General features: G+C 40.8%; 1 protein-coding gene across 2 annotated transcripts in view; it reads right to left on the bottom strand.

Annotated features, from left to right (window-relative positions):
* Positions 1 to 1,154: 1,154 nt before the first annotated feature.
* Positions 1,155 to 21,897, bottom strand: part of LOC124133073 (serine protease 30-like) — a 34,509-nt gene continuing 13,766 nt past the window's right edge. For both annotated transcript variants that reach the window (XM_046497299.2, XM_046497300.2), the window contains exons 2-8: positions 15,870 to 16,022; positions 11,024 to 11,173; positions 8,995 to 9,172; positions 7,408 to 7,507; positions 5,526 to 5,799; positions 4,099 to 4,232; positions 1,155 to 2,198 (exon numbers count right to left, since the gene is read on the bottom strand). In XM_046497299.2, coding sequence (XP_046353255.1) covers positions 2,028 to 2,198; positions 4,099 to 4,232; positions 5,526 to 5,799; positions 7,408 to 7,507; positions 8,995 to 9,172; positions 11,024 to 11,173; positions 15,870 to 16,022 — 1,160 coding nt within the window. In that variant the 3' untranslated portion in view covers positions 1,155 to 2,027. The remainder of the gene's footprint in view (positions 2,199 to 4,098; positions 4,233 to 5,525; positions 5,800 to 7,407; positions 7,508 to 8,994; positions 9,173 to 11,023; positions 11,174 to 15,869; positions 16,023 to 21,897) is intronic.

Below are 21,897 nucleotides of genomic sequence, written 5' to 3' on the forward strand. Positions count from 1 at the left end.
AAAATGCTTATGGTTATGAAAAGGGTTTTGTCGCTGTTATATTTTACACTTGAATATTTTTTTAAAATCTATTAGTATAAAGAAAAACAAAACAAACTTGCAATGAGCATCGTTTTAATATATCTGGCGATATGATATTCTGTTTGTATTTTGGAAAAATTAAAGTAAGGTACAGACAATTACATGCTTTCATTTTCATTTCATTTCTTATCAATATGCACCGGAAGTCTAGCCACGAACATGTACGTAACGTTCGTCCAATAAATAATTGCTAAATACCATAAGGTTTCACCCGTCTTTGACTATTGGTAGAATACTGGAATGTTCACAAATACCACATCGTATTCTGGCTCTTGACGTCAATAAATTAGCTGCTTCTTTAAAACTATATACACCATTGCAGAAAATACATACCACGATTGTCACGAATCTGTAACGACGGGTATGTTTGTAAGTAATGTTCCATAAGGAATACATATCTCACGCTGATCAGCCACTTTCAAACTCAGGGAGAGAGTGAGGTTTTTTTTTACGCCGCATGAAACAGTATTCCAGTTATATCACGGCGTGTCAGCTTAAGGTATGAGGAAACCCGAAGTGATGCAGGTCATGACGTTTACCACTTCGGTGAAACCCACGAGCACAGGTATGATGCTGACAAACCTAGAACTATAATCAGGGCGAACCGGGATTCGAACCCACGATCATAGGTTCCTGGCGTGCCTAAGGGAGGCAACTGTACACAGCGGTCCCCGTGCACAATTCACATTTACAATTTTTCATAGCAAAATTCCGAAAATGACAGACAAGATAACCTTGGTTTATATTTGTGTATAAACAATCTTGAACATAATAATATAATCTAAATATGTATAATTTCCTTGGTCATCAAATACTACATTATCCCCTTGTAAGCATGACGCGATTTTCTAGTGAGCCCAGTTGATTTTTGAACAGGAACCAAAAATATATACAAAATTATCATTTGTATAACCGTCTATATCCCCTGAAAAAAACATACTTCAGGAAGTGGAGAAAAACATACTTCAAGTAGAGGGTAAGTTTATATTTATCGAATTTACTTTTTTAATACATATTGTATATTTTATACTGCTCCATTTGATGACGAATGTCCTAATCAGAATAAACCGACGTTTCGTGAATAATGTTTATTTGAAAGCGAATCATCGGTTATTGTGAGGAATACATGGTGAGCTGGCAAAAGGCATATACCTCATACCTTAGATATCGTAGCATAAAGAAAACCAAATAAAGCTATCTATGAGATCTTATACAAATCATTTCAAAGATTTTAACGTCTTTAAAATTGTCGTAGAAACAGTTGTATCCTTCGCATATATACTGAACAAAACGTTAGGGATCCTAAATCTTTTTGAGGATATGTTCATGAAATTGTATGATCAGTCTTCACTACTGAAATCCCCCAAAATAATTCATGATCCCTAACAGTTTTTGTTCTGTATATATCACAAAGATAACGAACATATTACATGAATATATCGCCCATGCATTATCAGCTTTGAAGCATTGTCAGGTACAGTTCCAACTCAGTCATATCCGATCATCGTACATGGGTATGCATTTCTATGTTTTTTAATATCATACGATAACAAAACCAGTTAACACAAAGTATAGTTTTATACTTATAGACGTGTTGAACTTTAGCAAACATGTATTATGCTCATGTCACTTAAAAATAATTAAAAATTGAAAAATATAACGGCATTGCCAAATTAAACTCTCCCATCTGGCACTGAACTCAAGTATTCTGTCAAGTGATTTCCACGACAGTCCTACGTTTATATAATTTATATATATTTCGTTTGTAAAAATATTTTAACTCTGTGATGTTATTTTGCTGTAATGTGACTTTGTGTCCCATAGATGCCAACGAATCATTTGTAGAATATCCCAAACTCAAGCCGTTCTGAATTCTTCACGGAGACTTTCTTCAGTATCTATGGTGTGGTCTCCATGAACGCTGACACCCATGGCATTGGTGTCTTTCACCCACTGTTTTCTTCCATGACATTCTGGATCCAGTCGTGGTAGGCGTTGATACGCGTGAAGACGCTGGGGTAACCGCTGACGTCACAGTTCTGCGTCCCCCAGGAGACGACCCCGGTCAGGTAGAACTTGCCATGGTACCGACAGGACAGAGGACCGCCAGAATCACCCTGTAAAACGGACATAATTCTAAACTGATATCGCCCTCGCATAAATCGATATGAATTGAGCATATGTTTTATTCCCTTTCAAAAGACCTTTGAGACTAAAAGAAACGGATTATCCTTCGGCATAATCGTGCTGCCAACATTCACAGCGTTTGTTGATGTTTGCGATCATTCTCAATGGCTTAACGAAAAGAGTAGCATAAGCTGTTAAGACATTTTATCCTTTAATCATTAAAGTGATATCATGTTTGCTTCATCACTTTGATTTCTATAAATATATTTTTCTTTTCATAGGATTCATACACTCCGGCGAAGTGGTTTAACAAGGACACAAAGGGCAGAGAAACAATTCTCTATTTTGGAAAGTAAAGGCGTTTGAAACGAACGGTTGCAACACAAATGACATGAATGGATGGAGAAGCGGTTAAGGTGAGAAGCAGTAGTCTTGTAAGTGTCACAGAGAAACGCTGCAGCTCATTTCCAGATCCAGCGACATGGTCTAAACGGCCCCAAAAGATCATCTATCAGGAACAGTTTCATGTTGAAATACTGAAAACTGCTACCAACGAGTACGCGACACGATCAATAAACGGCTCTCTTTCATTGAGAGCCGCTTTAAGGTCATCATTCATTTACTAAGCCTACGGGGCAGTTTTAACGCTTCCTTCAAAATACAGTTAGAAATATTTCTAAGATCTCAGGGTATTTTTTCATCCCATTGAATAATTGAGTTATATACTTCAATCACATGTTCTTCATGACAACAACCGAGATATTTACCAAGAGAGAGAGAGAGAGAGAGAGAGAGAGAGAGAGAGAGAGAGAGAGTGAGAGAGAGAGAGATAGGGAAGGAGAGGGAATGTTGATTGCTGAGACCCCTAAGCGGCAAGTATTTGGGAATACGTGGTTGGGTGCAGATCATACCCTTAACACTGGCGAGAGAGAGAGAGAGAGAGACAGAGAGAGAGAGAGAGAGAGAGAGAGAGAGAGAGAGAGAGAGAGAGAGAGAGAGAGAGAGAGAGAGAGATATACAGGGGATCGAAGAGGGGTATAGATGAAAGATAGGGAAAGGGGCGACACGGCAAGGACACAATACTTTTCTAAAACAGTCATAATTTAACACATTCGTTCTCTTGTTCCCAAAGCGTTTATGAATACTAAACATGATAATACAATTGCTAATATCAAAATGTAATACTTATATTCTTATATATATTACGACAGTACCAGAAACCCGATTTATCGAAGAAACATTTATTTACTTATGACATCATATGATAAATAGAGATTACTACACAGTGTAAGATACCATTTATCTTTTAGCGAGTTGATTCAAAAAGGTACATGCATCTAACGAACGAAAGCGAGCTGGATACTTTTTTGAAACAACGAGTTATAAGATGAATGGTGTCTGACAGGCACGAGTGCAGTAATCTGTTTCTTACACATCCTAAAATCGCACCTTCTTAGCATCGAATCGATACATATTTTGTATGTTCTCGTGATCACTGTGGCTCATTAATACATAACACAACGGTCATTTGTGACGGCATCCGGTATTGCTTACTACCCATACCTTTTGTGACCCTCCACAATAAACGTTTCCGCCGTATCTGTGGATTATCAAGGCGATGATGATAATGCAAACTTAACAAGACCAAAGAACATTTATCAACACACTAAAACATTTTCGACACAGACGTAGGTGAATTCGACCGGAGCACCAGCAACTTGTCAATGAATGACGATCAGAAAAGTAGTCCCTCATAATTTGACCTTAGGTCATCACCATAGAGTAGCCAATCACGGACCTGGAATTCGATCTCACACAAAGGTGTCACACCGGTTTATCTCAAATGGGTATGTAAGAAGCTTGTTCCTGTGTAATGTGTATGCGTCGTACCTGACATGGACCGTGCACACCGTCTCCAAAGCAGATCATATCATCATCCAGCTGTGTGTGCCACATCTCGCCACAATCTCGATGTCCAACGAGATCTGCATGGACCTGTCTCATCACCATGTCTCTGGATTCATCTGGGCATGGACAAAAATTACGTGTCAACACTTCTGAAGGTTCTGCAAGATCGATGAAACACATACATCTTAATTCACATGTACATGTTGAAATGTAATCTAACTTTCAGCACTGAAGCCTTTTCTAGAAAGCGATGCTAGCGCCAAGGTTGTCATTTACTTTAACATATAGGTAAGGCTGTGACGGGGTTCCAGTCGTCTGAAGCACCGCAATTCGTTGTGCAGAGTTGCGACCCTTGGACACGCCAGATCATGGGTTCGTGTGTTCGCCCCGATTGTGTTTCTAGGTTTGTCAGCACCATACCCGTGCTCGTGGGTTTCACCAAATTATACGTCTACGAAGTGCTGCACTTCGGGCTTTCCTCCCACACCAAGCTGACACGACGAGATGTAACTAGAATACTGTTCAAACCGCGATAAACCCAACTCACTCACTCACTTAAGGTACGGGAGTGCATTGTCGAACTGACTTTCTGGCTGCAAAATAGCTATCGGTTAACGGGAACATACAAGTAACTATGTGATACTATTCCTAGTTGAGTGTCAACATATAGTGTATATTAGTTGAAATGTGGGTTCAATATATGTAGGAATAACTGACAACCAATTGTATATTTGTGAAAGAATAATTGATACTTGAGACGTGGCATTCTTATTTTGTGACGTGTTGGTCTTGTTGGTATCGTCCTTCAAGACCCAATTACTCACTTTGAAGACGCACCTGGTGACAATAACTATGGCATATTCCGGGAAAACAATGAATGTTTTGTAAGAACCTAGAGTATCCTGACTACTTAAAATTCAGTTTAAGCTCGCGAGGCCACGAATAGTATTCATTTGGTAGACCAGCTGGTACTAACGTTATATGAAGTGCTTTAAGGCACAAAAGTTATTTCGTGCATAAGGAAGGCAATCAATGTTGAGTGAGATAGGGTGAACGCCCCGCTTTGAACAGTATTCCAGTTATATCGTGTCAGCATGAAGTGTGAAGAAAGCCCAAAGTGATGCAGCTCTCAGCAGTTTACCATTTTGTTGAAACCCATGAGTGCGTGTATGGTACTGACAAACCTAGAAACATAATCGGGGCGAACTGGGATTCGAACCATCGTTTGTAGGTTTCTGGCGTGTCAAAGAAACGCATCATTGCGGCGCTTTAGTCGACTAGACCATCCGTGTCCCCTACAGTATCTGTAGAAAGCTCGTTAGAACAGATAGCATCATGACACAAAATCAACCATACAGAACAAGCAATGCCGATATACAAAAGACAAATAAAATCCTCCTGTGCCGTACCATTTGTATATCCCCACCCGGTGACCCAACAATCGCCTCTCCTCTCAATTCTCCCCATAGTCAGGTACGGGTCTGCACCGGAACCAGCACTCGGACCGGAACCGGAATGGTTCTCATCCGGGTCCCCAACATCCGGTTGCGCGAGACATATGGGCATGGTATCGGTAATGTCGCTGAGCTTTACCAAGGCGATGTCGTGCTTGTAGCGGACGTACTGGGTGGTGCTGTTGTCGTCGGTGGAGTTACTGCTGGGGTTAAACTGATATTGTGGGTACTGGAAAAAGACATGTGTTACGTTTTTAGTTGACGCTATATCACAAGACATGTTCCAGAACAAGGGATCGTGCCATCGGTATGACAGGACATGCTTACACCTGGTATCATTACTGATTTTCAGTCATCCAGTTATATAATTTGCATCGTTATTTTGTCTTTTACTTCCAGTGGAATCTGTTTCGGCGGATATCGAGTCTGGTTAGTATCTGTCCTTGATGTTTCATATTTAGCTAACATCGATCTATTATGTCCGATAATCAAGAAGAATATTATGTTATTTAAAGGCATTTAGAAGTTACGGCTATCAAATGGCAAATTCATGATCTGTATGTCCGAGAAACCCAATGATATATATAAGCATGACGTTATCAACAATACTGGTAAGAACAAAATCGATAAGAACAAAATCGACATAACCAGAACACTTTACTAGAACAGACTGTTCCTCATCAAATTGTTACCAGATGCTTAAAATATTGACACACATTGTGTGTATACACGATATCAACATGCTACATGCAACTCTCTTGGTACATGTTTGATTTCCTTCAAAGTGATCACAACCAGATTTCGGGTCCGATTATTCGCTGTACATGGTTGAGTCCTTGGCGTACTATAAAACTACAATAGTAGGTTCGAATCGTCCTAATAACGTTTCTTGGTTTGTCAGCATCGTGTTCGTGGGTTTCATAACAGTTGTAAACGTCTGAGACCTGCATGACTTGAGGATTTCCTCCCACACACGGTGATGTAACTGATCGTGAAACATTGTTCAACGCGGCGTTAAACCCACATCTTAATACATTACATTATGTGCAGAGTAATCAGATTATGGTAACGCAGCTGAACGCTCTTACAGAACTATCACTCACTTCAGTGTTAACTGTATAATATAGGATGACGTATACAAAGAACGTTTCCTTAAACACTTCATTCAATTTGTTAATTCTAACACTATCAGTTAGAAGAAGAGCGACCTGTATTATTTTACCATTGCATTTTTAGACTCGGGAGGGGCTATTGGAGGTGGATTCGTGTAGAGAGTCTTCGTAACATGTAATGCGTTATTGTGATAAGTATGAGGAGAAATGTATTGCCAAAAAAAGACAAAATAGTCAGTCAAAGGTGCACATGTTTAGAACGGAAACCGGATTCCTTCGTGAAAAGGAAACGCACGAGTGAGTGAATATTAGCAATATTCCAGCAACATAAATTGCATCGGAAACCAGAAAAGGGCTTCACTATATATAACCTATGTTGGCAATCGAAACCGGGTCTTCGGCATGACGAGCGAACGCTTTAAGCTCTAAGCTACCCCACCGCACAGATGATGCATTTCCCATGCAATTACACAGTGCTAGTTGCAAAGTATGTCTCTGTCTTATATCCACTGTGAAAACATGAAAAACCCGTTTTGACATCAATGGATGTTCAGTATGGAGATTACTCAGTGTTGCCATTCTTGTAACACTGATTATATAGTCGTGGGATGAAACAACACCGAGCACTGTGACAGTTATCCCCTAGCCTGCTGAGTGTATGTTAAATCATCCGACTGACGGAAAATCAATACGATGCGAAATCCGAACTTAACACCGTTGCTTACCACAAAAATGTTGGCAATAGGAAGATCTGCCTCGCCTTCATCTATGCGTAACAGATGATATTCTCCAATTCTAACACGCCACATGTTTGGGGACAAAAATCTGAAACCATAAAATATATAGTTAATTGCGCGGTGTTTTCGGTTGAACTTAACTGCCAGGCAAAATAAATTATATATTTGAAAATTGGACTTGTGAGAAAAAATTACACACGTTATCGACACGTTACTTGGCTCAAAACACCGACTACAAACACAACTATGATATTCCTACCAGTTACATGACCATCGAATACCCATTTGATGCCTGAAAATGATTTCATTTTTAAACCTGCGATTAAACTGTGGGTTCTAAATTATATTAATGTGAGAATACTGATTTTTGGTATCCAACCGAACTAAGTTTCACCATCTTCCCGAGACAAGAGAGTTAACTGACTATAAAAGTCCAGTTTCCACCCTTGCCGAACTAGGCTGGTATTATGGAGTTACATTTTGTCTGGACAAACGAGTCTGTGTATAGTCCAATCAAAATCGCGCAACGGAATCGAAATCCGGATCGTAAACTGTCCTGCAGATTTCGTTCGATTGCAGGATTTGTGAAGCATGTGCACCGCCAACTCGTTGCCAACAGATATTTTCCAAATCTTTTCAATTTTTTAATCAAGGTGCTCACGTGATTTGATGCACTTCGCGATGTAAGACCCGTTTGATCACAATATAGATACTGATTATCGATCAGATCGTCTTGACTGGGCGCCGCCATTTTGTTTGAAGCAAATGCAAGTGATACGAGAGGTGCCATCTAATTGGTCCTTAGGAGAGGCTTTGAGGGGACATAACTCGAAATAGGCCACTGGTGACGCTACGATCGAGCCCAGGAATTCAAGCCTAGTTCGGCAAGGGTGGAAACTGGACTTGTATACTCAGTTAACTCTCTTGCCTCGGGAAGATGTAGTTTCCCCAACGCATGAATTATCCAGAGTTAACTAAAAAAGAAATGTTTGGGTCGGGACATTAACCTCTTACCCCCTCCTCTCACCTCTCCCCACACCCCACCTCACTGTGTTGCAAAACGAACGTATTTCTTAAACGTCTTTCTTATAAGTAGCAGAATCTCTGCACTTGTACGTAATCAAAACTAACAAGTCGTTAATTTTATAGTGCCAAATCAGTAAATTCTCTTTGGTGTCAGTGATATCACTTGATTATCTGGTTTGTCTACAGGACGCCGTTGCACGGCGATCTTTTCATATAGTTTTCACCTCTATTTTGCCTTTTACGCCCTGAGGAATCTGTTTCGGAGTATAATCCAGACTGGTTATTCTCAGGTGTTTTATCTCTAGGTTTATTGACAGCCATGGGCATCCTTCTCGCGATCACCTTGTGTCGTTATTGTCGTTGTTTTGAGCTTTTGGCTGGTTGTTTGTTTATTGTTTAACGCCGCACTCAGCAATATTCCAGCTATGTTTTAGCTTTTGGACATCCATACATTTAACATGACAAAATATCGTAAACTTTCTTCCACCGGGTGCACAAAATACATTCACATGTTTACTTAGAGAAATAAGTATATTCATTGTCACTCACTGTCTGAAGCAGTGAGCAGCCGTGACAACCCATTGTTGACCAATCAGAGCACCGCCACACACGTGACCTCCCAGTGCAGACCTCAAGGCCACCAGCCAAGGCCACGCTCCCGGCTCGGCGACACTTCCGCCAACGATTCTCTTCCGGCGATGCATCGGGTTTGTCCGACCGCATTCCGCTGTAAACATCAAATGTTTGTAAATGACCTTCAATATTTTGTGTAATATTTTGCGAAAATTTAAATTCGAGCAAAATAATTGTAAAAAAAAATCATGGCGATGCAACTTCGGAGCTTTAATCATATTGTCAGTAACCTGTCAATGCGGACAAACGGACTATGGTCTTGTAACAGCGTCCATTATTACTGTGTATGGAGCGCTTCCGTTCTGGTTGGGATTGAATTGGTTTGTTCCAATTCCGTTTCTACTGTTTCAGCAACAGCAACACCATGCCATGCACTAACGTAACCAACTCTGAAATACATTCCACAGGTTCGTCTTCTCGTTGGCCAATGTTTCGGCATGCGGTTCGACATCAGTCATTGTATGCATCCTTGTGACCGGGCGCCAGTACCGTTATTTGTCGCTTGTTCACTTATTCTCTCAGTCATCCCACACATAATCTCTCTGTATATCACACATAATCTCTCTGTATATCACACATAATCTATCTGTATATCACACATAATCTCTCTGTATATCACACTTAATCTCTTTGCAAACTACACGTATTCTTTCTGAATGTCACACGTATTCACTCTGTATACATGTATCACACAAATTCTCTCTGTATATCACACTTTTTCACTCTGTATCTAACAATTATTCACTCTGTATCTCAATTATTTTCTCTGTAAATTGCACTTTTTCTCTTTGTTGATCACACTTTTTCCCTCTGCATCTCACACTTATACAATCTGTATATCACACATATTCCCTTTGTATATCACAATTATTTTCTCTTCATTACACACTAATTCACTCTGTATAACACACTTATTTATTCTCTCTGCATCTCACACTAATTCTTACCGTATCTCACAATTATTCTGTCTGTACATCACACTTATTCTCTCTGTAATGTGCACTTGTTCTCTCTGTATACCCCTTCTTTCTGTATATCACACTTATTCATTCTGTATAACGCGATTATTTATTCTCCCTGCATCTCACACTAATTCTCTCCGTATGTCACAATTATTCTCTCTGTAATGTGCACTTGTTCTCTCTGTATACCCCTTCTTTCTGTATATCACACTTATTCATTCTGTATAACGCGATTATTTATTCTCTCTGCATCTCACACTAATTCTCTCCGTATCTCACAATTATTCTCTCTGTAATTTGCACTTGTTCTCTCTGTACATCACACCCCTTCTTCCTGTATATCACACTTATTCTCTTAATTTCAAACTAATTCACTCTGTATAGCACGATTATTTATTCTCCCTGCATCTCACACTAATTCTCTCCGTATGTCACAATTATTCTCTCTGTAATGTGTACTTGTTCTCTCTGTATACCCCTTCTTTCTGTATATCACACTTATTCATTCTGTATAACGCGATTATTTATTCTCTCTGCATCTCACACTAATTCTCTCCGTATCTCACAATTATTCTGTCTGTACATCACACTTATTCTCTCTGTACATCACACCCCTTCTTCCTGTATATCACACTTATTCTCTTCATATCACACTAATTCACTCTGTATAGCACGATTATTTATTCTCCCTGCATCTCACACTAATTCTCTCCGTATGTAACAATTATTCTCTCTGTAATGTGTACTTGTTCTCTCTGTATACCCCTTCTTTCTGTATATCACACTTATTCATTCTGTATAACGCGATTATTTATTCTCTCTGCATCTCACACTAATTCTCTCCGTATCTCACAATTATTCTCTCTTCATGTCACACTTATATCACAATTATTCTCTCTGTTCACTTTACTTATTCTGTGTAATTCACTCTTATTCTTCCAGTACACCACACGTATTCTCTCAGTAAATCACCCTGCTCTTACCATTCTGCCCAGTGTTCAGCACAAATCCTCCAGTAGACTCCCCAGTGTCTAGCGACATCATTTTCGCTGTCGTTGTCGTTGTTGTAGGAACTGTTGTTGTCATTACCGTCGTTGATGTTGGCGTAGTAGTGTCATTGCTTGAATCGGCATCTGAAGAAACATCACAAATGTGATCACTTTCGTGACGATGATCAAAGTTATAGCGCGGATTACACAAGGATTAGTTCTAATCCACCAAAATGAAACGTGAGCAGGCAAAGGTAAAAACTAAATAACTATGGTATTTCTTGTCTTAAGGAAGATAAGGGGTATTTGTCACCCTGTCTTAACGTTCAATGTTGACTGTTCTGTTATGTCATGTTTTATAAAAGTGGCTTTCAGTCCGTGTTAATCTTCAGTATTCAGTACTGGTATTGGCCGCTTTCACTACAGAACAACTAAAATAATCCTTAATTTGGGAGACTATATCTGTTTCAAGTTTCAAGTTTAGCTGGCAGAATTTTAGATGATCCTTCTTCCTTTTCGTCGTGCGGACGTCGTTTACTTGTTCCCAGATCTAAAATGGCTCTCATTCCTGATAGGATTTCTTTGAGGAAACCGTTTTCTGTTGTACATCATCAGTTTTTAAAATTTCCATTTTTAACGTGTGCTGCTTAACTTAATTGTCTTTATAACGAGTTTTTGTCCTTATTTACAATCTATTTTACATTACTGGAGTAAAAAGAATTCCCTAACGGGTAGTAAACAATTTTTAATAGGAATGAGAGTTAACGGTTAATACTATACGTGAATGTCACTATATATTAGAGGTCAGCGAGCACCATATCCAGCTTCATTAAAACATAGTCTACCCTTGTTATAACGCCAGGAAGATTTGGGCGTTATAACAAGGGATACCATTCCAGCTAGGATCTTGGCGTGATTCCAATAATTGACAATGTTCGCAGGGGTTACACGATCCCAGCGTTTATTCACGTAGAGGATGACATCACTCAGCAGGGGCGGTCGAGTATTCCTAGTGGTTAAAGCGCTCGCCCATCACGCCGAAGATCCAGGTTCGATTCCCCACATGGGTACAATGTGTGAAGCCCATTTCACGTGTCCCCCGCCGTGATATTGCGGGAATATTGCTAAAAGCTGCGTAAAACCATACCCGCTCACTATCACTCAGCAGAACAACGGGAGCTTGTTGATTGGCAATACACTCATCCTTTGTTTGAAGGACTGGATCACAGAGAGAGAAATTATTTATTTAAGTTTCACTTTCTGTACAGTAGCACGTGATCCCGCACGATCATACTTAGACCTGTTCTCTCACAAACCCACGCACACACGCACAATTACGTATACAGTTTAAACTTATTTTACTCAAATTATCTTGACAAGGATTGGTAAACAGACCTAACTGGCTTATGTAAATACCGCTCCCTGTTACATAATTATATTTATGTTAACATCAAAACTTAAAGGTCAAGAAACATTACATCTTATATAATAAGAAGCCACTTATGTTGCCAAGACTACAGTGAGTGAGTGAGGTTCCAGCAATATCGCGGCGGTGGACACCAGAAAAGGGCTTCGCACATTGTACCCATGTCGGGAATTGAACCCGAGTCTTCGGCGTGACGAGCGAACGCTTTAACAACTGGGCTACCCGATCGCCCCGCCAGCACTATGCGTGTAAGCTTAACATACATTTATACTTAAAGTGCAAAATTGCACTATTTTCTATAAAATCATGGACAGACATAAGTATAATTTTTATACATATGTCCATACATAGTTAAAGCAGTATTTCAAAGTTTATAGATATTGCCTTGCGTATTTAAGAGGTGCATGAACGTTTCGACTGATGAAGAGTTCACTTTGTTAAAAGATGGGATCATGTCATTCGACTTCATTTCAGTGAACAGTCTACAACGTAAGTCAGTGGACATAACGCATTCTTTGAGGAAATGTAGTCTATAAAATTCTGTTCACAGCAGCGTTAAACCCAACTTACTCACACACGCACTATGTCCACTAGAATGTAATACCAGGTCTGAATGGCACCGGGTGCACGTGTGGCCCAGTCTCCTAAGGAGTTACAACAGCTGTGCAGATTCCTTTAGGCGTGCAAGAAACCTATGATGGTTGGTTTGAATCCCATATTCGCCCCGATTATGTTTCTGCGTTTGACAGCACCAAACCTACATGTGCTCGTGGATTTCACCAAAGCGGTTAACGTCTGGGACATCCATCACTTCTGGCGCAATGCGTTGGGCAGAGTTGCATCTCTTCGGTACGCCAGTAATTTATAATTGTGGGTTCGATTCCCGATTCACCCTGACGCTGGTTCTGGGTTTGTCAGCACCAAAGCTGCATGTGGTCTTGGTTTTCACTAAAGTAGGACTTACTATCTCCTACGTAGGACTTAGTGTGGCCTAGAATTACTATCTCCTACGTAGGACTTACTATCTTCTACGTAGGACTTAGTATCTCCTACGTAGGACTAACTATCTTCTACGTAGGACTTAGTATCTCACACGATGTCCCATGATACGGAAGCGTAGTAGGGCATCGGTGAAATTTATTTTGTCTACGTATCTCCTACGTAGGACTTAGTATCTCCTACGTAGGACTTACTATCTTCTACGTAGGAGATAGGAAGTCCTACGTAGGAGATACTAAGTCCTACGTAGGAGATACGTAGACAAAAAAATAATTTCACCGATGCCCTACTACGCTTCCGTATCATGGGACATCGTGTGAGTTATCGTCAGTAACTGTCTTAACGAATGACGCCTACTCAACCTCATGACACACATGATGTCATACCGGGTGCCACCCATCATAGATTTAATCCATTTACATGGACAAGTAAATCAGTCATTGTCCTGATCAATTGTACACAGTATGTTAAATTTGTATGTGGAAATATAGCAACTAACCCGATCTCCTTCTTTGTCAGAATGATCAAATCATCAGGTTACTTAACGTTCACTCGCACTGGAAACACTAATTAGGGACAAAGGTGAGATAACCCCATTAAAGCAATCGGAATTTTCGCCCAAGGTAACAATCTTGTAATCCAATTTGAAATGAATCATTTTCAATTATAGTCATATTTTTGACAGCTATTATCATTATCAGTTACATTGAGCTGGAAAAGGATTCAATTGGACAAACGTTTTATCATTAAGCCGATGACGTCATCGTTAGGCGCCGATGCTGCGTTGGGCCAAGGGGCCGGAGTGATGATGATGAAGGGTCGGTGCTATGTCTAACTACTGGACTGGATCTGTATGCTGGTGTGTCTTAACAATGACGGATTCTGCATGCAGCGTTAAGACATGGAAACGGTGGTCACTGAGTCATGTTCGTAAGTGGATGCGTCACCAGGAAGAGTGTGTGAGTATGGTTTTACGCCGCTTTTAGCAATATTCCAGCAATATCACGACACCAGAAATGGGCTTCACACATTGTACCCATGTCGGAAATCGAACCCGGGTCTTCGGCGTGACGAGCGAACGCTTTAACTACTAGGCTACCCGACCACCCCGTCACCAGGAAGAAGACCAACTCTGTGATAAGGCTACTTTGGTATGCTTGCTCGAATAGCTACAATGTTTGGCTGTTGGTGGGTCTGCTGATTTGAAGAGAGTGTGACTGAAAAGTGAGATAAGCGTGGATTTTCAAAATTTTATTATTTAACGTATCTGATAATAGGGTATGGACATTATCTTGCAGTTCTTCTTCAAATGTAGAGACATTTTTTTCAAAGGGAAAGGGTTTTGTCACTCGTTCCTTCATAGTATTTTGTTTGTTTGTTGTTTAATGCCGCAATATTCCAGCTATATGACGGCGGTCTCTAAATAATCAAGTCTGGACCAGACAATCCAGTGATTGACATCATGAGCATCGATCCACGCAGTTGGGATACGATGACATTGATCAACCAAGTCAACGAGCCTGACCACCCGATCCGCTTGGTCGCTTCTTAAGACAAGCGTAGTCGCATTCTATGGCAAGTATGGGTTCCTGGAGACGTATTCTACCGCGGATCTTTACGGGTATCCTTTATAGTGTTAATGTGTTTGGTATAACTCCGCCTTGAAAAGTATATCACGTGTCAGCTTAATGTGGGAGGAAAGTCCGACGTAACGCTGGTTTATACCACTGAAACACAAAACCATGGGTAGGATGCTAATATAACCAGGAATCAGAACCTGGTGGAGTCTGGTCTTCGAAGAACACAAGCATCCTGTAATGCCTAAGGGACGCAACTCTGCACACGGAACAAATGCGCTTAATACGACATCACAGAAATGGGCCAAGTCAAACTTGTCAATCTTTACATGTACATCTATTTTATTGTTTGTGTTTCGGTCTATCCATCGCACAGGGTCACAAACAGTCTAAATTAACCGGGGCAAATTTCCGACTGGGAATAGTTTGACCGTAGCCCTGGCAAAATGTATTTAGATACTCGTATAAAACGATCTGGTCATGTATACACTGAACTTGACTGAAGTTGTATCTTTATGCAAACATATAAAGTCCGAAGGAATGCAAACATTAGTCACTTATAGTGTATAACCATGGAGTTCTTGACAAATGTTGTCATCAAACAATATATCAGGTGATTAACCACGGGTCCGGGTAGTCCTGTGGGTATCCGGGTCCTTCTCGGTACCCACCCGACCCCAGTACCCGAATGACCCGTCCCAGCCCTAGTTGTGACGTAACAAGCAATTAACAAAATTTGAATTACGTCATTGTATTATTTCAATCGATTTCAATGAGTTTTTATTTTTTATTAATAGTTTCTATCTTGAGACGCGTAATGATAAAACATTTACCGTACCTTGTAAGGGCGGAACGCAGCATTTATAGTCCAAGTTCGGACAGAGCGGCACCCCCCATCGGTGTTGGTAGTACCGCGTACAGTTCGCTTCGCACGATCCTCTGAAATGCCGACACAGCTCCAAGGAGGCAAGGAATTCGTAGTCTAGCAAAGCTGTAGGGAACAAAATAATGACTGTATAGGTACAACAATAAAGGTAAGGTATACTGAACACGTTTAGAAACGCAACATTCACATTGAAGTTTTTATTTAATATTTTGAAGTGTTTTCTTGTTTTGAAATGTTACCGTGTTTGGTTGCAGTGACGAATGTGATGTGTGACGTCAAGGCATGTCTTTACATGTACAATGTTTTTGGAACCGCCCCCGGGACCGCGAAAGATCGTTGGTTCGATCCATGGGTGCGTCATACCAAAATGCGTATTACTAAAAAGATGGTACTTGTTGTTACCATGCCTGACGCTCGGCGTTTAGGGCATAAAACAAGGCCTGGTCGGCTCGGGGTCAGGGTGATGTGTCTGAGTAGGGTATCAATGTTAAACTGCGGCGTGGTATATATAGTTCTTCGTCTGAAAAAAAAGGCATCAGACCAACACACACACACACAAGTGCATGCACGTCGCGATACAAGATACACCTCACATTATTTTGGAAACGAAACATCTACAAATAATAACAAGTCGCCATAAACAGCACTATTCCATTATAGACTAATATTTTTTTCCAGAAATAAAGTTATCTTATTTAAAAGTATATATCTACAAAATAAAATGAAAAATATAAATGGAGCCCAGAACAATGTTTAATTTCAGGCTCTAGGCTTGCTTAATAATTCTAGTCTTGGGTTCATTTATATTTTAAATTTATTCTCCATAGTGCTACAACATTTAAGAGATATAACTGAAACACTTTATCATGGTAGACATGTGGAGGACATTTCCAAATTTGACGCATCAGTGACAATAATGATGACCTATTCGCTGTACCTGTACCATATGTTTGCAGGTAAACAATTGACTTGCCTTTGCGTGTGTTTTTTTGTGACGAGTGCCACAGGTGGGGCAGGATACGATCACCTTCACGCGAACACCTGGGATCATCACTATTTGAAAGTGATTTATAACACATGTTCATGATATACCCGGAATCCTACAATGGCAATGTTGGAAATGTTTTTTATCGCTTTATGTATCCCAATCACAATGATGAAACTTCACCATTTCGTTTTCCCGAAAAAGCAAATAACATCTGAAAAAACTATGTATACATCGTAATTTGGAAATATACGAGGAATAATATCTAAGAGAATCCCTGGCATTTCAGCTATAAAAATTAAATGACCATGACCACAGTTACTGAACGCGCGGATAGCAAACTCGCTCAAACTTTGCCAATTGTACACGTCATCATGCCGTCCACGGTGGAACATCCTGGCATGTGCCATGGTTCATTGATCGGGGGAGGGGGGGGGGGGGGGGGGGGGGGGGGGGGAGGGGAGGGGGGCTCGATTCCCAACATGGGTACAATGTGCGAAGCCCCCGCCGTGATATTGCTGGAATATTGCTTAAAGCGGCGTTAAACCATACTCACTCACTCATTGATCGGGTAAACGAAGGAAAATGCCTCCAAAAGTGTTCATGACAGGAAATGAAAAATTGGGCGAATAGGCATGATTGCAGCTGGCCAATCACAGAATGCAGTCGCTAGATACTTTGGTAACTCCCAAAGTGTGATATCCCGACTGATGTAACGATATAGGCAAACGGGTAGGGTTTCGATTAGGGTGGTAGAGTAAGGCCTAGCAAGACAACTCCCTCCAGGCAGGGTCGATATGTACGCATCACTGCGTTGAGGAACAGATACATTTCTGCACCAGAACTGAGGGACAACTGCTGCCACAGGGATCCGACTTTCTACGTCAACGACAAGAAACAGGTTGACGACTTCTGGTCTGAAATCAAGACGTCCTTCCAGGGGAATGCGTCTGGTTGTGACACACAAGCGCCACAGACAACAGTAGGCACTTCAGGGAGGTCAACAACAATATTGGAGATACACCATGTTTTCTGATGAACGCTTTACAGATGGTAGACAACGTGTTTGGAGACGTTTGAGAGAAGTACTATCAGGCAGTGGTCCAGGAGCGCGATAGGTACAGTGGTGGCATCATCGTGGTCTGGGACGACATCACGTACGACAACAGGACGGATGTGATGATGGTGCAAGGGAACATGACCGGTCAACGTTCTGTGGATCAAATGTTACCACGTCCAGTGGTCACCCCATTTGCCCAGTGCGATGTCAGAACTTTGAGTTCCAAGAAGACAACTCACGTCGTCACATAGCCCGTGTTGCAGTCGGCTGTGTGCAACCGACCTCAGTGTCACCAGAATTTGTAACAGCTCGGGCAACCCTTACAAGAAGAATGTCGAAGATACCACGGGAGACAATCCAGCGGTTGATACCCAGCATGTCCAAAAGATGTCGCGCCTGTTTCGATGCTCACGGAGCCATTCGTCACGAATCTCACGGAGCATGGATCAGATATTGACGTTACAAGGAAGATTGAATTCCACAACTTCATTTCTTTACATATCTTATCTGAGTAACTTTGGAGGTTCCCTTTATATTGTTAGTAGGAAAGTGACAGCCTTTAAACCCTGTTTGTCTGTATTATTGAAGATAAACACGTTTGTCCTGCGTAACTCAACAACGCAGAAGCCATCAGAAGCAATCCAACAAATTTACGTTGGTGATAATGTTTCCCTGACTGAAAGTCTATTACATTTAGCGTTACATGCACTATAGAAATACATCCGAAACCGCTCATCCAGATTGATACTTGGAATCTAAATGAGAATCCGTCTATCGATTGTTATACATTTAGATTATCACATAAAATACTAATCCTTTAGAACCTTTTTATTTTGCTACCGTGTTTTTAAATGGAGGATTGTCATATCCGTTTTTACTCCTTTGGGTTAAATCCTGAGCGTAGTGCGAGACAGCAGCCTTTTAATTAACAATTGATGATAAAGTGTCATTCAGTTCCTAAGCGTGACTACATTTCAAATCAATCCTTTACTTAAATAGACATTAAACATAACTGAAATAATACACAGTGGTTGTAAATACACTTTGCACATCGCGGAGTACTGGTCGCTGATTAATATGCCTTACCTTACTTTTAAACGAACACTTGGTATTATCACTAATTGTCAGTGATTCAAAAACTCATGCTCTTGATGTAGTCGGAAACGTTTAATGGACTCTACTTTTAGCAGATATTTATCATTATCATGGAAAGGGTTTTGCCGCTTTTATTTTGTACCATCTGATTAAAACTGTCCATACCCAATGAATAGCCGGTGCTACGAGCGAACGCATGGTAAATTAACCCACAGCCGCTGTCCCCATTTTCCCCATCTAACAGACAGACAGACAGATAATTTATTTGTTTCTCACCTCGTTACATTAATAATACATTGGAAATAAACTCTTTAAAAATATCTTAGTAAAAACAGCATATAAAGTAACGAGCCACTCCCTAAGTTATGAGAGACTGACATAGGTAAAAAAATGTATATTTTTCACATATATTACACCCGATAAAAAAGACTGCACAAAAAGAGACTAGTCTATAGTACTACTCGGTGTAGAGCATCCGATCTGGTTGTTAAAATATTCTTGCAGGTCTTGGCAGTTGTAAAAATCAATTCTGGGCTGGACAGCATAAAACCTAATTTCCGGAAATCACTAACATGTAGCCTGTAATCATGAAATCGTTTATTACACAATACAATCCTCTCCTTAAAAAATAAAACAATTAATTTTCCCAATGCTGATTAAAGCTGACTGGAGCTGGTTAGACTTGCTTTTATATAAATCTAGATTGTTTTTGTTTTCATAAAATTCCAAGTCATGTTTGCTGGCTGGATCACCATTTTGAATATAACCTGAACAACGAACTTAAATCCGATCGCAACACCAAAAAACTTTTTCATAATTTTTTTACATATCTAATAGATTTCTGACTACACTTAACATAAGAAGCCATGTTGAAATTCCACCTTTATTTATCAACCAAGTATGTCAGAATATAAAGCGTTGAAAAAATAAATGTTATCCCTGCCTTTGTCATATATTCATTAAGACTCATTACGATATTGATAAACGTCAGTGTCGTTGTATACCCCCTGATGGTGTGTGTGTGACGTTCCCGACAGGGCGTTACAAACAGCACCAATCTGTCCACGACAGAATAATTTTCCTTCGAGTAGAACCATCGGACCCCTGGTGATAGAGAAACCATTCCTTCCAATGACTGGATGAAGAATGTTCCCTTTATAGCCGCACCAAGCGCTCATCCTGACGAGAATACTCCCTAGAGGGCTATTTTAAGTAATACACAACAGAGACACACTTCACTTCCGCAGGAAATCCGTTCTGATAGCAGGGGCATTGGAAATGTATTCATAAAGAGATAGAGTTGACTGAGGTCAAACCAATCTAGATTCTGAAGTATTTGGCTGGGGCGGTACAGCGGTCACGTAGACACAGTCCATCATCACTGACATGAACCAACTGACCCACAGCTGATGTTTACGTGCTGACGTAACGGTACATTTTAGACGGACTTTAAGAGATGTTATTATAAGAAGGTCAAACCAATCGACTTACTGGAGTAATTGGCTTGCGCGATACAGTGGTCACGTAGGTACCGCCCATCTTCACAGACATAAAGTAATTGACCCAAATCTGGTACTTTCGTGTAGAAATGAGTGAGTGAGTGAGTTGGGTTTATCGCCGCTTTGAACATTATTACCGTTATATCACGGTATGTCAGCTTAATGTGGGAGGAAAGCCTGACGTGATGCAGGTTTGAGACTTTTGCGACTTTGGTGAAACCCATGAGCAAATGCAGGTAAGATGCTGACAAACCTAGAAACATAATCGGGGTGAACCGGGATTCGAACCCACAATCATAAATTCCTGGCGAACCCAAGAGACGCAACTCTGCACAGCGCATTGTGGTACCTTAGGAGACTAGGTTATCTTTGTCCGCCATTACGTTATGGACGCAACGGGGCGGTGGGTTATCCTTGTGGTTAAAGCGTTCGCTCGTCACGTCGATGTCCGTGGTTCGATTCCCAACATGGGTACAATGAGTGAAGCCCTTTTCTGGTGTCCCCGCCGTGATATTGCTGACATGTTGCAAAAAGCGGCGTAAAACCATACTCACTCACTCACCCTAGACGCATCAGCAGGGGATGCAATTTATTAGAAGGTAAAAAATAATATTCAGCCTGATATTTATGTAAAGTCCTATAAACGCAAAAGTTTATGTAGAGAATATTGGGTGTATTTATATGTCGATAGAATAAGGGGATAATGTTGGCTTTACTTCCTATGTTGCAAGTGATCTTTGTAGTGAGTGAGTATGGTTTTACACCGCTTTTAGCAATATTCCAGCAATATCACGGTGGGGGACACCAGAATTGGGCTTCACACTTTGTACCCCTTTTTGGAATCGAACCCGGGTCAAATGTATGCTGTCTACACCAAGTTAGGCGTGCCTGACGGTGACGTGGAAGCAACGTTGGGAGTATCGCCTCCTCAACCCGGGAATTGTCCGAGCTGTCGATTCCGTTGATGCACCAGCACAATGTGGTTATATATATAGACCCGTGAAGATCCGGGGTAAAATAGGTCTTCAGCAACCGATGCATGCTTGCCGTACAAGGCGACTATGCTTATCGTAAGAGGCGACTAACGGGATCAGTTGGTCAGGCTCGCTGACTTGGTTGATGCATGTCATCGTGTCCCAATTGCGTGGATCGATGCTCATGATGTCAATCACTGGATTCTCTGGCCCAGACTCTATTATTTACCGACCGCTGTCATATAGTTGGAATATTGCTGAGTGCGGCGTTAAACAACAAACAACAACAACTATTACTCATCACTAGGTTCACCTCTAAGAACCGAGGATGTCGTTACTGGTTTCTGAAATGCTGAAAGGCATATAT

Source organism: Haliotis rufescens, unplaced genomic scaffold, assembly GCF_023055435.1.
Source record: "Haliotis rufescens isolate VD_foot unplaced genomic scaffold, xgHalRufe1.0.p SCAF_23, whole genome shotgun sequence".
NCBI lineage: Eukaryota > Metazoa > Mollusca > Gastropoda > Lepetellida > Haliotidae > Haliotis > Haliotis rufescens.